This window comes from Phocoena sinus, chromosome 14 (assembly GCF_008692025.1).
Source record: "Phocoena sinus isolate mPhoSin1 chromosome 14, mPhoSin1.pri, whole genome shotgun sequence".
NCBI lineage: Eukaryota > Metazoa > Chordata > Mammalia > Artiodactyla > Phocoenidae > Phocoena > Phocoena sinus.
The window spans coordinates 50,281,784-50,298,068 of record NC_045776.1 but is presented as its reverse complement, the minus strand read 5'-3'; the positions used below and the strand labels follow the sequence as shown (position 1 = coordinate 50,298,068).

Genomic DNA, 16,285 nt, shown 5'->3' with positions numbered 1-16,285 from the left:
TGCCCTAGCCGCTTAGACTGTGAAAAAGAAAAATGATCTAATTAGGAAAACAGTCATAATTTTGTAAGCTCATTCTTTCAACATAAAAATTACATGACAGCACAGCTTCATTGGGTTTGATCATTTATTTTCATCGGACCATTCTAGTACACATCAAGGTGCTGAATAACAGCTCGAGGAAGTAAATTAAAAAAAAATAGGAAGCTGCTCCCCAGAAAGGAGTGTGGAGTCTTAAGAAGCTGAGAAAATGGGAAGAAATGCAAATAGCAAACTGAGAGGAGTGGCCTTCTCTTTTGTGATTGCCTTTTACCATCCAGGAAGGGAGGAAAGACAGCAACAGGCTCTGCACACCCAACAGATGGTGATGGAGATGATGATGATAAAGAAAAAGAAGTAACTGTGCTTGTTTCAGCAGCACATACACTAAAACCAGAATGATACAGAGAAGGATGACATGCAAATTCATGAAGCATTCCATATTTTTTTGTAACTATGGGAGCTGAGAGATGTTAACTAAATATATTGTGGTGATCATTTTGTAATATATACAAATATCAAATCATTATGTTTTGTACCTTAAACAAACACAATGTTATATGACAATTAAATTTCTATAAAACTGTTTTTTTTTTAAAAAAAGGAGGTCTTCCCTGGTGGCACAGTGGTTGAGAGTCCGCCTGCTGATGCGGGGGACACGGGTTCGTGCCCCAGTCCGGGAAGATCCCACATGCCGCAGAGATGCTGGGCCCGTGAGCCATGGCCGCTGAGCCTGCGCGTCCGGAGCCTGTGCTCCGCAGTGGGAGAGGCCACAACAATGAGAGGCCCGCGTACCAAAAAGAAAATAAATAAAAATAAATAATTAATTAAAAAAATTTTAAAAAGGAGAAGAGTAGTAACGGAGCAGGAAGTAGAAGGCGGAGGAGAACTAACACTGTTCAGCATAGACTAGACCTAATGAAAGCGAAACATGATGGGGATCGTTAACTATACTTCCAGGACTTGTCTGTAGTCTGTTCTTGAGTGTGTGTGTGTGTGTGTGTGTGTATACGCGCACACATGCATGTTTGCATGCGCCAGAAATTGAATCTAAGTCAGATTCCAGAACCTGGAGGATTTGTTTACTTGTCACCCCCTCAGAAATTTAAGGTGTGACTTCACGTTAAGCTCTGGAACTTCCCTACAAATATATCTAATAAAAATTCAGTGGAGAAAAAAATTATGTTATTTAGAAGTCATAAAATCTCTGTGATTCCAATATAAAAGACACTAAGCTTCTTTTATTTCTTTTTTTTAAATTCCACCAGAAACAGCAAGCATTTCACCCATGGTCTTGGGAGACATTTGAAAATTCCGAACATCAAACCCTGACAGCATCTGTTGAGGACACTTTTACAAGTACATCCTATATTTAAAACAGGTTGAATCTTATCTAGTAAACTCACATAGCCAAGCCTCCTTCTTAATTCAATATCTTGGCAATAGGTCAAGAGAAATGTCAAGATGTCACTGGAAAAAGAAAGATGTCAGGCCATGCTCCCAAGACCTGGCCAAACAGCCTGAGAGAGAGGTGGTCGAAACTCAAGAGAAATTCCTACCCACTCAAGAGTTCTTCATAAGGATGAATCAAATGGAGGCTAAAACTTACCAGTATAGTCTTCTCAACTCTTTTAAGAGAAACTCCTAAATGGGAAACACAGTTCAGGACTTCGGTCCTTTTACTACACAAGGATGTGTTGTTATGGGGACAGCTTTGCAGGCTCCCTGGCAACCCTGGGTATAATTAAGGCCAATGATCACAGAACAGCCAGAGGTGGTCTCCATGGAGACCAACAAACACACATTTCCACAGGCACAGCAACTGTTCTGAATCAATGACTCTTTATATAGGTTTAAAAACATTGTGAATGGTACATCAATTGCTTCCTTTGTTAGGGAATGCCTGATTAAAAACGCGGTGAGAGAGCTGGTTCTCCTGCACCCTGAATTCTAAGCAGTGCCTAGATAGGCAGTTCCCAACTCAATTCATAACCTAGAACTAGCAAATACAAATGGAAAATCCAGACTCAGGAATCACTGGTTAATCTGGAGGAAGAATTAAACTAGTGGTCGACAGCGCCAAGGAGGGCCAGCCAGCTGCCGGCACTCACTATTCCAGGGCTGTCTAAATATTATTCAACCCTCTAGCAAGGTAGACATTATTATTATACTTGTTTACAGATGAGAAAATGAAGCACACACCTAGAAAGTGTGGCCGAGCTGGGACTCAGAGCTAGGTCAAAATTAAGTCTTGGTCGGGATTTAAGTAACTTTACATAATGCTCTGTGTTTGCATAGCACTTTGTGGTCTATCTTCTTATACATTCTGCCTTTTTCTTGAAGCGTTGAGGAGTCAGGTTCTAGAATTTTCTCAGTTTGCAATATTTCACCCCTTGTTCCTTGCCTCCTTGCTCCACTTCTACACCCACCACACGCTCCAAGTTCAAAGACTCACGTAGGACCCCATGTCAGGAGGCTGCACCGGGCTTCCCTGGTGGCACAGTGGTTAGGAATCCGCCTGCCAGTGCAGGGAACACGGGTTCGAGCCCTGGTCCGGGAAGATCCCATGTGCCGCAGAGCAACTAAGCCTGTGCGCCACAACTACCGAGCCTGTGCTCTACAGCCCACGAGCCACAACTATTGAAGCCCACACGCCACAACTACTGAAGCCCACGCACCTAGAGCCTGTGCTCTGCAACAAGAGAGTCCACCGCAATAAGAAGCCCACACACGGCAATGAAGAGTAGCCCCCGCTGGCCGCAACTAGAGAAAAGCCCACACACAGCAACGAAGACCCCACGCAGCCAAAAATTAATTAATTAATTTAAAAAAGAGCTAAACCTATAAAACATATAGAATAAATCATAAAGGAAAATCTTACTGACCTTAGATTTGGCAAAGATTTCTCAAATACAACCAAAAAAAAGAAGGCTGCCCCATCTTCCACCTGGACTGCATGAGCAGCTCTAGCCTAAGGAGCAATGGGAAGGGAAACCCCATTCCCTAAGCATGAACTGTGACTGTCCAAACTAAATAAGAACAGGGACAAACATTCCAATTAACCACATATGGCCTTTATACATAATCTTCCATGAGAGAAGGGATTTGGTAATAGCGATGGAAGAAGGTCATATTACTCAGTGGTTTCCTACTTTACTCTGATCGGTTCTATTAAAGACTTTTTAAATCTGGCACATGTTTCATTAAGTAGGCACTGACAGTTAATGACATGGTTCCCAGCAGATCATCATTATATACAATCCTACAACTGAATGTAAATGCCGCCAGTGTTCAGTCCCAAGTATCAGATACAGTCAGCACCGTCAGAGTTCAATCGAATCACAACGTTTTTGAACTATCTTTAGATCTTCTAGTCCAGACCCCTTGCTTTATGGATGAAAAAGCTGAGGACTAGAGGGGTTCGGTACATAGTGATCAAAGCCGAAGAGTCTTTCCTTCCCTGAAACCCCTGAAATCCGAGCTCCCCTGCCACGTGACTCAAGGAATAGCCTCCTTCCTATCTTCGCCCTTCTGCCAAGGCTCAGGATAAAGGTTTTTCATTTTCTCTGAAGTTAACCCCCCCCCACTCTTTCCATTTCCCTTTGAAACTTATTCTCCCAATTTCCCCTCATTCTCTAGCATCGTGAAATCTCTGTATACAGGTGTCTTCCAGTTTCAAGTACGCCCAAGTCCTTCTTTTCCTAGAACAGAAGCTGTCTTCGTTAGATCTACCCACCACCAATCACAATCTTCTATCCACTTTTTATGTATTCTTGAGTATTTCTGATCCAGCTTTTGCCCCACTCCGACCCCTGCCCTTTGCCTAAAACTGTTTCCTCAAAGGTCAGCAAAGTCCTTGCTCTAGTCTTTTCTCAGTCGGATCTCTTTGACCTCTTGGTGGCATTTTGCTTTACTCCTTAAAATTCTCCCTTAGACTTCCCCGCTCTGAACTCTCCTGATCCCCCTTCTACCTTCCGGCTGTTACTTCTCTCTCCTGCTCATTATTGGTCGCTGGCATCTAAGTATTGCCCAGGCTAAGTTGTAAGCCTCTTCTCTGTTCTCCCCAAATTCTTTCACTCTCTAAGTGAGCTCATCAATTTACACATTTTCTTGATTTCAACTCCATCTTTCTACAGGCGAAGCCCAAATGGACATGCAGAGCTCCGAGCCCTTGCCTACACTTGACCCCATGTTTCCAACAAAAAAGAACTCCATGTAGATGTTTTATCACCATACACATTTGTCTAAAATGTATATCATCAGCTTTCCTCCCCAAAGATGTTCTTTCACAATCACCCCCATTTCTGTCTGTAATGCCATGGATTTCCCATGTCTCTAGCTACAAACCTTGGAGCCATTTGTGACCTTCCATACCCATCATTCCTATGTCCAAACTATCCCCCCAACTGTTCTAAAATGACTTGTCTTTGTTATCTAATTCTTTTATCACATCACAGAACAATTATATGGTAAGTTGTGTACTGTAAGTCGTTTGACCTTTCACCTTTCTTCTTGCCATCACTACCTTGATTCACCTCCCTTCTGAATGGTTGGAAGTCATCTCCAATCTGTCTTAAGCACTGCCGCTATATTAACCTGCTTAAAACATTACCCTTGGTCTGTCTCATCCTGAGGTTCACAGTAGTCTCTGTGGCATGGCTTTTAGGGATACCTATAACCTGACTCTCCTATGCTCAGTTCTTCCCCTCCCCTCTACATTCTCCTCCTCCTCTAGCTAAATTTATTTCCTCCTGGTTCCCCACCTGCACATCCTTCTGTTTAACCTTTCTGCCTGTGAGTTTTTCACAGAATCCATATTCTCCTCTGGGCCAATGGAACATCTTTTTGAGTCACTTTCTAAATATACTGGCACCCAGTAGAGTCGCAATGACATGGGGGAAAGGCTGTATTGCTAAGTACAATTATGTTGTATTCCAAATGTCAGCACATTTTGATGTATAAGTGGTCCATTATGATTTGCAAATATTTTCTCCTAGACTGTGGCTTATCTTTTCATTTTCTTAATGGTGTCTTTTGAATTACAAAATATTTTAACTTAAATGCAGTCTAATTTATCAATTATTTTATGGCTCATGCTTTTGGTGTCATATCTAAGAACTCTTTGCTTAAACCAAGGTCATTAAGATTTTTTCCTGTGTTTTCTTCTAAGAGTATTCTGGTTTTAGCTCTAACATTTCGGTCTATGATCCATCTTGAATTAACAATGCAAGGCAAGGGTCTAAGTACTTTTTTTCCCCAGCATACGGACTGTTATAGCCTCATTTGCTGAAGAGAAAACCCCTTCTCCATTGAACTGCCTAGGCACCTTTATCGAAAATCAATAGACCTTGGGACTTCCTTGGTGGCGCAGTTGTTAAGACTCCGTGCTCCCAATGCAGGGGCCCGGGTTTGGTCGCTGGTCAGGGAACTAGATCCCACATGCATGTCACAACTAAGAGTTTGCATGCCGCAACTAAGAGTTTGCATGGCACAACTAAGGAGGCGGTGAGCCACAACTAAGACCCAGTGCAACCAAACAAATAAATAAAATAAAATAAAATCTTAAAAAAAATACATTGACACCCTTAAAAAAAAATAAAGAAAATCAATAGACCTTAATGCCTACCCTTATGCTAATACCAAGATGTCTTGATTATTCTAGCTTTATAGTGAGTTCCAAATTATGTAGCTAAAGTCCTCCAACTTTGTTTTTCTTTTGTTTTGGCTATTGCATTTCCAAATAAATTTTAGGATCAGTTTGTGAATTTGTACAATTTAGAATTTCCATCTTAACAATATTGAGTCTCTCCATTTATTGAGAGCTTCTTTAATTTCTCTCAGAAAGGTTTCGTAGTTTTCAGTGTATAAATCTTACACCTCTTTGTTAAGTTCCTAAGTATTTTTTTCTTTTTGATGCCATTGTGAATGGAATTGTTTCCTTAATTTCATTTTTTTGCACGAGTGTTCATTATTAATACATAAAACTACAATTGATCTTGCACCCTGAGACCTTGGGAAATCGTTTATTAGTTCAATTAGGGTTTTTATAGATTCCTTAGGATTTTCTATGTATAGGATAATGTCATCTGTGAGTACAAACAATTTTTTTTTCTTTATTGCACTGCCCGAAACCTCCAGGATAACGTTGAATAGAAGTGGTGAGAGTGAAATTGTTGTGTTGCTCCCAATCTTAGGGGGAAAGTATTCAGTTTCACCATTAAGTATAGTGTTAGCTATAGGTTTTTCATAGATGCCGTTTTTTTTTTTTTTTCCGTAGATGCCTTCTATTAAACTGAGGAGGTTCTCTTCTGTTACTAGTTTTTTGAGAGTTTTTATCATGGATGGATGTTGGATTTTGTCAAATGATTTTTCTGTACCTATTGACATGATCATGTATTTCTGTTCTTTATTTTATTAATATAACATATTAATTTTCACATGTTAAACCAGCTTTGCATTCCTGTGATAAATCTCATTTGATCACTGTGTATAGTCCTTCCTGTAGGTTGTCAAATTTGGTTTGCTAATGTTTTGTTAAAGATCTGTGTTCATGAGGGATGTTGGTCTGTAGTTTTCTTACAATTTTTTGTCTGGCTTTAGTATCAGGGTAATTCACCTTACAGAATAAATTGGGAGTTATTCCCTCTTCCTCTATTTTCTAAAATAATTTGTAAAGAAAAAATATTTCTTCCCTAAATATGTGATAGAACTCATCAGTAATGCCAACTGGGCCTGGGCTTTTCTTTGTAGAAAGATTTTTAAATTACTACTTACATTTATTTACTTGTTATGAGCGTATTCAGATTTTCCATTTATTCTTGAGTCAATTTTCCTATTTTGTGCCTTTGGGGAATTTGTCCATTTCATCTAAATCATCTATTTGCTGGCATAAAACTATACAATACTCTTAGTTTCTATAGGATAAGTGGTGATGTCCCTTCTTTCATTTCTAATTTTGATTATTTGTATCTTCTTATTTTCTTCATCAGTCTAGCTAGAGGTTTGTCAATTTTGTTGATTTTTCAAAGAACAAACATTGATTTTCTCTATTGCTTTTCTGTTTTCTATTTCATTACTTTCCACCTTGAACTTTATCATATCCTTCCTGCTGCTCATTTTGGGTTTATTTTGTTCCTATTTTTCTTGTTTCTTAAGGTGCAAGCTTAGGTTACTGATTTGAGACCTTTTTTCTTTTCTACCGCCTTCTGGCCTCTGTTGTATTTGATGAGAAGTCATCTGCTGATTGTCATTTTTTTTTTCTTCTAACCTTCTTCTTCTGGAATTCTTATTATACATTTGTTGATATTCTTGATGTCGTCCCACAGGTCTCTGAGCCTCTGTTCATATTTCTTCAATTTTTAAAAAGTCTTTGTTCTTTAGATTGAATAATTTCTTTTGTTCCACCTTCCAGTTCACTTATTCTTTCTTCTGCTCCCTCAAATATGTTGCTGAGTACCTCTAGAGAATTTTTCATTTCAGTTCAGTTACTGTACTTTTCGACTCCAGAATTTCCATTTGGTTCTTTTTTTAGAAATCATTTCTACCTCTTTGAGACTCTGTATTCATTGAGTCTTTCCTTTAATTCTTTAAACATGGTTTCCTTTAGCTGTCTGAACATATTTAAATAGCTGCTTTGCAGTCTTTTTCTGCTAAGTCCTACCTCTGAGGATAGACATTCAGACACAATTCCTATTGACTGCCTTTTTCCTGTGCATGGGTTATGCTTTCTTGTTTCTCTGAATGCCCTAATTTTCACTGACTACTGGACATTTTAGATAGTATAGCAACTCTGGATTCTGACTTTTTCCCAGAGCATTTTCGTTGGCATTGTTGTTTTGCTTGTTTAGTAATTTGACTGGACTCAGTCTGTGAAACCTGTCTCCCATATAAGGTACCATTGCTGCGGTCTTCACTCAATTTTTTTTCTTGCTTTTATTTTTAAGCCTGTCTTCCTAGGGATCATCCCCAGTCTGCATAGCTCAGTGTTCTGGCAAAGACTAGTCAAGAGCTTTTGCTTAAACACCTTAAGCCAGAAAGCTTTCTCTCTGCTTCTGACTCTGTATGTGGGCTGGGGAGCACATTCAAACTTTAGGCTGTTTTCATGTCTGCCCCGGCTTTTCTTGCTGCTGGTCTCTCACGTCTCCTCTGTGTGTGCACACAGGCTCTGTTGACCAGGGATGTGTACGTGTCTTGGGCATCCTCCATCTCTGCTGCTTATGCACACAGACTAAGGTGAATCTGGCATTTATGGAGCGCTAGCAAGCCCCTGATGGCCGTCTCACCTCCCAGAACTACCTGATAAGTCCCCAGCTAGACCACTGGTCCATTGCTTGCCCCAAAGAGGTAAACTCAAGCTAGTGGAACTTCCTGTTCATTTACCACCTAGACGGCCCCTTTACCTGACAATACTCCAAAGAGAGTGAGCCCCTTCTGGAAGCAGCAGCAAGCCTGTTGGTTTACACAGCCTGCCCTGCTCTGGTTGAAAGAGAATACTTATAGAGATGGGGAGAAGGGAAGGAGAGCAACCTAAAGCAAGAGCACCACTAACTCATGCTGTTCCTACCCGAAGTTTAGGAGTTTTCATGAACAAATGCCTCTCAGTTTGTTGTATGCTTTTGGTCAATTTTTAGAGAGCTGAGATGGATATCTTTGACAGTCTTTTTCCAGCTTTCTAGTTGCTTCTGGGGGAGAGGATTTATCAACCTCGTCATTCTGTCATGCTCTAAGTCAGTATCGCAGCCAATCTTTACATTTTTCTGGAATGTGAATTATTAATGCTATTAGAAAGTAGACAATGCAGGTGGGAACATCGCTGTGAAATCTTACTTTCAAATAAAAACATTTGTTTTTGCTTTCTGGGGGAAAAAATTCAGCCAACAAACATAAAGATGGCTAAAGGCACAAGTTTAAATGATTACTGTATTAGATTAAATTAATTAAGAAATCTCAGTCAGTGGAAGCAGCACCTAGGGCACTGTAACTTGACTCCTTCACAGACTTTAGGGAAATGAAATGCTCCACTAGAAAGAGCTAGCCCCAAAGCATTAAGATCCTGCATCCCAGAGCTGATTTTTCTGCTCCTTCTTATTTTCCCACCTCTCTATCTTATGCTTCAACCATGGTCAATACGTGCTGGGCATTTTTATTAGTCCGTTTTTTGAATGGTCCATCAGAGTCCCCCTATCAGGCCATCTGTCTGTTTTCCTTTTTCAATTGCCTCTGACGGGCTGAGACCTTCTGGGCAAGTCACTGGAGCTCTGGACACCCTCACAGCTCCCAGGAAGGAAGATAAGAACTGCCCCATGCATCCGGGGGTCCAGCCTCTTCGAGCAAGAGAAGGCTTAGAGGTGTTTTGTTTTGTTTTGGCAAAACCTCTCTTTTTCAGATGGGAAAATTAAGGCTCTGGGAAATTAAGGGGCATACTCGGGTCACCTTCCAGGAATGTGATAGAGATCAGTATGTCATGCTGATAAAATAGGCAGAAACCCTCAGAAATTGTTACCTGAACAAGCGAAGGATCAGGCTCAGGGCCAGGGACTAGAGATGACTCCGTGAAGACCAACCTGACTCTGAGAACACTGGACACAGGGCTCCTGAGATGGATTCTTCCCACCCCTCCCCTGTCTCTTACCTTAGCAAAGAAAATCCAGGCTGCACACTGTCCTGGGGTCATAAGGCTTTTTAGCTTCACTGTGCTGACCATGAGAAAGAATCCTAAAAATCCACTGGAAGGAGAAAATATACTTTTGTTAGTGAGACTTGCCTTCCTATAGCCAGTAGCTAACTATTTCCTGTTACATTTTGTATTTACCTTTACAAAAATTAGTCTATATTTAGTTATTACACAACCCCTATCTCATCTCTGTTTTCTAGTGATCTCTGGATAAAAATTTAAAAACCCATGAAGCTCTACTATGCTAAGGAGCTATGAAGAGATCATTTCCCTGGAGGCAGGGAGTGGGTATAGAAATTTGGGAGATCTCTGGCTAAATCATGAAAGAAAAAAAAAAATCTGGAGGACAGTATCTCCTGCTTCCTTCTGTACTACTTCTGGAGCTTGGTGCTTGCCAAGGTAGAGCTTCAACTTTTTTTTCAAGCAGAACAAACTGTTAGGAAAAGACTTCCAAAGAAACACTCACCGTATGAAGTCAGAGGGTCTGGACTGGCCCCTTGGTTCAAGGTAAGAACCTAAAGGGGAGGGCTGCATAACAGAAGTCCCCCAAAGCAGGGTGACCTACACAGACGCTATACTTTGGGAATGATGTCTGAAAGAGCCCTCACCTCCCAAGGGAGCCTGAGGCTGGACAGCAACTCAGGGGCTATCCAGAGGTTTGGAGCTCTACATACCTCCTCCTTTGTAGCTCCAGGGTGTCGGATGCCAGACTGCCATCTGACCTCTATTATAGGTGCTGGGGTATGGCTCCCACCCAGATCATGAGCCCTGAGAGGGAGGGGCCCAATCTTGGGCTTCTCCATATTTCCCCAACAGAGCCAAATAAGGTGCCCTGATCATAGCATGTATTACATAAATGTTTGGCAGGTGTACTTGGAAGCAGGTTGAATTGACTTAAATGCACCTAAGGCCAAATTTCACAGAAATGTGCGCCTTCATTTCATTAGATTCGATTAGGTCACAGCCACATTCTTGGGGCAAGACCAGGGACAGGGATTAGGTTTCCTCTCTATATATTTCAGCCTGTTTGGCCTAACTACCCACAAAGTTTGCACAGGTCTGCACTTGCAGTCATGGGAGCCCTGGCCGCGCTGATTAAGGCGTTGAATCACCCTCACAAGGAGCCCCTGTGGGGAACCAGGAAGCTGGAAATCAAGTGATCCGGGATTCTATTCCTGGCTGTGCTCACCGACCCTCGTAACCTTGACCAAATCCCCATTTTTCCCCCTTTTTTTCTTGCCCCAGGTTCGGTTCTGTGGCCTTAAAGCAGGAATAAGCACAGCGCTCTTCATCCTATTTTATGGAAATCAGAGATTTTCAGAACAGAAAGGTTCCCCAGCCCCAAGTCTCACTTTATTAACAAGCAAACTGGGTCGCAGGCGTAATTAGAGCCCAGGTTTCCTGGCTTTTCCGAAGCTCTCCACAGTCCTGCAGACTTCAGCGTGGAAATGTGCTCTCGGCCAGAGAGATGGAGTGAGATGCTCCGGGTGCCCAAGGTCGCGAGGCTGGTAGAGGACAGTGAGGCAGCCGGCCCTCCAGGGCTCCTCTTGGTGGTGTCCACCCCCTGCATCCCCAAAAGGTGCCTGTCCCATCCCCCATACCTCGGTCCCCTTTGCGCTTCTCCTGTCCTCTCCATCCCTGGCCAGAGGAGGGCACAGTTCCACGCTGACCCTTGCCCTCAGCACAGACTCTGCTAGGACTGAGCGACCCCTGGCTTGTGACCAACACGCTCCTGAAAGCGTCCATGACTCTTTCCCATCACCTGACTTGCATGTCGGTGAATCACTTCTAAATGACTCATGGGTCCCTCCCTCAACTCCCTCATCTGTGTCTCCCACTTCCAGCTTGTCTACCCCTTGCTGTGGAGGCGGTCTTAAGAGCACTGGGCAGACCCCAGGAGTGAAGGAGCCTGGGGCTCCCTATTCATGGGGTCTCCAGGCCACGGCTACCACTGACCCCTCAGGCCTCCACGACCCCTCCTGAGCTCCCCCAGGACCTCTGAAGGTGACAGCTCTTAGTCTGAGATACGGTTATGGGGGAGTCACGAGATGACGTGGGGAAAAGCGCCACGTTCTTAAAAGAGGGTAAGCCAGAGGTAGAATGTAATAGAGAGTTAAACCAATTCAGATAAAGATTTCCAAATCTTTCAAATTAAAAAAAAAAACACCTGAGTTTTCATGTTGGATTAGAAAAACTTGCAGATTAAAAGGGGCAGAAATGGAGGCAGAAGGTCACCCTACAGGGACTTCCCTGCCGGTCCAGCGGTTAAGACTCTGCACTTCCACTGCAGGAGGCACAAGTTCGATCTCTGGTCGGGGAACTAAGATCCTGCGAGCCGCGCAGCGTGGCCAAGAAAAAAAAAAAAAAATAGGTCACCCCACAAAGCCATCACCAACGGGCTATGAACCGTGATGCTCTTCTCCAAATAACCAAACCTGGCGGCCCCCTTGGCCCCCTGGCCACCCACGCGGCCAAAGAAGCAGGCCCAAAGGGAAGCAAGTCCGCAGGCACCAGGGTGGCACTGACACTCCTGCCACACAATCCTAGCTAATGGGCAAGTGACAAGGCCTGACCAAATGGATAGGAACTGAGAAGACAAATTCTGTCAGTGTTTTCCTGAAACTTTTCTGAGAATGATAAGAAAAATAAATAAATCATTCTGAGGCTCCAATGCAGGAGCAAACTCCAGGATACTGATTTTTTCTGCCCTAACACACCCCCATCAGAAACAGCACCTAGCTGCATATCAGCTCTTTAACTCTCTGTGAAGAACCACTGCTTCACAAGATACACTCTCTTTGGGGTGGAAATAGGCGGTCTGGCTTTTATGTAGCAATTGCTTCTGGTCTGTTGACATTTTATCTACAGATAATAATAATGCCCATCATTTGCTGAGCTGGGCAAGATGCTTTGAGCTTCGTGTACCTTATTTAATACACACAATCACCCTGTATTAGTATTATCTTTCCATTTTACAGATGAGAAAACTAAACTAAGGTTTGGGAGAAGTAGGATAACTTGCCCAAAGACACAAATTAGCAAACGGCAAGGCTGAAATTCAACCCAAGTGTGGCCTTTCGACCACATCAGAATCCATGCTTTGAGACTGTCCACAGAAGCCTTTCCATTCCTCAGCACAATACAGTCAAGTGAAGTGGGGGTCATGGCAGGAAAGGGGTGGGGGTAGGATGGGGATGAACCTCTTTGTATCTAAATGTATCCATCTATTTGGTCCACATCTCTGATACTTCCCAAGGCCAAATATTAACGATCACCTTGTGGTCTAGACAATTCCTAGTCATTGGTTTCAAAATCTGTCTCTCAGAGTCTTAGGGTTCAGTCAAAATTTTTTGGAGGCTGCCCTTTAGGAACAAGAGAGAAATCAAGGTAGATGTCGACAGGGTGTGATTCTGTACCCAAATCTTCCCTTGAACTGAGTCAGTGTCATCATTTTTATATGCTGAAGTTCTGTTTAAGAATTGCTTGTGGGGGAAAAAAAAAAGGGGGAGAATTCTCTCTCTTCTGCAAGTCTGAAAACCACTGCCCTGGCCGAGAAAATTCTTCAGGACAGGGGTCCTCGCAGGTCCCAGGCCAGCCCTGAGCACCTGAGAACGTTCATAACAACCCTCTGATGGCCGACGGGGCAACTTCCTCACCTGCACCAGACACCACTTTCTTCCGACGCTCATTCAGATAACAGACAGTGACCCGGGGCTTCACGAAGACACAGCTGGTAGTCCAGAAACATACAAATCCACAGTGCGAGGGGTTTTCCGAGTTAAGATTACCTGGCACAGCAGCTGCCATGGAATCTGTAGAAATACAGGAACGGAAAGTCCAGGACGCTGAGGAGATCACCTGAGGGAAACAGCAAGGGTGAGACACACAGCCCGAAAGCCCCCTGCCCCCGGCTGCCCGGAAACACAAGGCAAGGATCTTAATTACATCAGCCCTCTGAGTGGTTGAGCTGCCCAGCAGTGAGTTCACTCCTGCATTCGAGGGTTTCTGTGTCCTTGGCATCGTCTTATTATAATAATAGTATGATGAAAATGACACCCATTTAGTGAAAGCCTGCCCTGTGCAGGGCCCTGTGTGAAAAGCTTCCCGAACATTGTCTCTTTCAATCCTTGTAACAACTCCGTGAAGCTTTGTTATCCCCATTTTAACTGCAGCTCAGAGAAGTGATTTGTTTACGTTTGCACAGCTCTCTTAACTGTTGAGCCAGAATGTGGACCCCGGTGACTTCAAGTCCTAAGATCTTTCCTCTTCGCCAGGCAGCCATCCCTGGCCCAGAGCGTAGGACAAAAAGAATCTTTTTTTAAGATTCTTCTATTCTTTTCTGCCTTACATCTAAAAAAGGATCATAAACGCATGCCTCTGACATCTCCTCTCATCTTTGTGTTTAATTACCGCACAAACAGAGAAAGGGCCAAGCGCCCATGCATACTCATTTTAGTTCAAGGTCCAAAGGGTACATTTATTTCTAGTGAAGTAAGTTCATTCTTTTAGTTCCACTTGGTGCAAGAGGAAATAATCACACATATTGGCCGCTTCCCTCTCTGGAATTTGAACTTGGTCACAAACAAGAAGTCAGGAGATTAAAAAAGCAGAAAGCCTTCCAAAAATGTCCAGAGAAAAGGAATTAAGCATTTCCACAGCAGATAGCCTAATCCTTCCAAATCTGGAATTTCTGAGATTCTGGAGGCGCCAGACCTTCCAGACCCCCGGGCCTCGGTCTGTCTCTCAGTTCTGGATGGACTGGAGCCTGTGAGGGGCGGTGGAACATCCTTCATCACTACACTTACTAATCAAGAGTTTCAGAACAAAAGACACAACGCATCGCTACACTTCCTTGTACCTAAATGACCTCAAATGATTCAACCATCGACTGGGAAGGAAAGGTCTGAATTCCACTTCTCCGGACGGCTGCTTTTTTCTACGATAACTATTGTTATTTTGTTTGATTTGGTTTGTACATATGTATGTGTATTTAACTAAAAGGAGAGGTCCCCTAGGATCTGGTTTTCGTGCAGCCCAACAAAAGGCTAAGAGTTTTTGTTCTCCTTCTGCTCCGGCTCCACTGGACACCCCTGTCATTTACTAGGGACCCATACTGGTGGAGGGACTTTGTAACTGACATCAGGCCCAGACATCCAGTGCATGAGGAGCTCCACTGCTTCTGTAGCCCCTTTTCGCACAGAAGTGACAGTTGAGGAAACCCTGAGCACCCCGGTGCTGGCAGGCGGCCCCAGCCCCCTGTAAGGTGGGCGCAGGCATGTTCGTGGAGGATTTGCTCTGTCTCTTTGGCAGCTCTTGGCTCTTGGCTGTTTCCCAACCGCCCTCTCAGCGTGAGAGAAACCGCAGCGCAGTCAGTGTGATCAGGAGGACTGAGCAGAGAAGAATAAATTAAACGCAGGACCTCAGGATTCAGGGGAGGTGACCTGGACTCCCGGTGCGGCCCAGGCTACGGAGGGGTCTGAAGGGCAGTGGAGTGGGCAGAGGTAGACTGGGAGGAAGGAAGATAAAGAAAAAAAATCACCATCCTAGGGAACTGACCAGCTGCATAATAATCCTCCCTCAAATCCTAAAAATTGATCCTGTCGATTATTGAGAGCAAGAGAGAGAATAGCTCACTCTTCCCTTTGAGCCATCTCTAAAACCTCCACACATTTCTCACGTAGTTGACTCCATGACTGTCTCTCCTTCTAGAGCCATCGAGTCCTTGTGAGCAAGGATTCTACTATACTCAACACTTGTATCCGCTGTGTTAGGACCATCTCTGACAAATGACAAGCACTCCTGATCCAAGAGTATCTGGAAGACTTCAACCCCTCTTGCTTTCCCTGGAGAGAATGTTCCGAACACTTTCCACTTGGCTCTGCTGGTCCTCAATCTCAAATTGGCCCCCAGTACGTCCCCCTTGATGCCTTCAGCCGGCCTCATCTTCTACTTCAACAGAGAGGGCGCACACCAACCTCTAAACAGCAAAGGTTAATAACTGTGCTACAAAAATAGCCCCGAAAATGTTGCAGTACGTGGCTAGCTGGCCCCAACCACATGAGAACTAGACCCAGGAACTAAAAACTGTGTAAAGGTGCTCAAAAGACAACTTCTGCACCACCTAGTGCAGAACGCACACTTCAGGCACAAATTAAGTGGGTCAAGCTCTGTACACATGCTTTGTGGCATCAACACGCAGCTTATGCACAGAAGTCGGAGTTAAGCCTTCATGCCTGTGCCCCACAGTTAAAATTCTGCTGACTCTCTGAGCGAGGGAGTGAGTCCCATCTCTCTGAAGATAACGGAGCATGAAATCGCCACGGTGAAAAGTGTGGCACAATTTTACCACATCAAGAATAATGGATACTTGGACATCAAGAAAATTTCCTCTCACCACATTTTAGTCCTCAGAATGAGTGGAAAAGTGGAAGGTCGGCTCCAGGATGTAGCTCGTACTGCTTGCTTTATCTCTATGTGAGCAGTAGACACACCACATAACAAGGTCATTTCTGGTCAGATTCCCGAAAGTCTTCCTGCCCTTCTGGTTCCTTGAAATTTTCTCTCTTGAAAATGCCA

The 16,285-nt window shown here is 43.6% G+C and overlaps 1 protein-coding gene across 21 annotated transcripts in view; it reads right to left on the bottom strand.

Annotated features, from left to right (window-relative positions):
• The window catches only part of TMEM241 (transmembrane protein 241), a 108,647-nt gene that overhangs the window by 33,778 nt on the left and 58,584 nt on the right, over positions 1 to 16,285 (bottom strand). For 14 of the 21 annotated variants that reach the window (XR_004345369.1, XR_004345367.1, XR_004345368.1 and 11 more), the window contains 2 exons: positions 13,498 to 13,567; positions 9,668 to 9,761 (listed from right to left, as the gene is read on the bottom strand). Coding sequence is in view for 7 of the 21 variants with exons in the window: in XM_032602556.1 (XP_032458447.1) it covers positions 9,668 to 9,761; positions 13,498 to 13,567 (164 nt within the window). In the remaining 14 variants the exon portion in view is untranslated. Of the gene's footprint in view, positions 1 to 5,655; positions 8,793 to 9,667; positions 9,762 to 11,061; positions 11,215 to 13,365; positions 13,568 to 16,285 lie in introns of those variants that run through there. The other 7 variants (XR_004345371.1, XR_004345370.1, XM_032602554.1 and 4 more) reach the window with 6 other exon arrangements.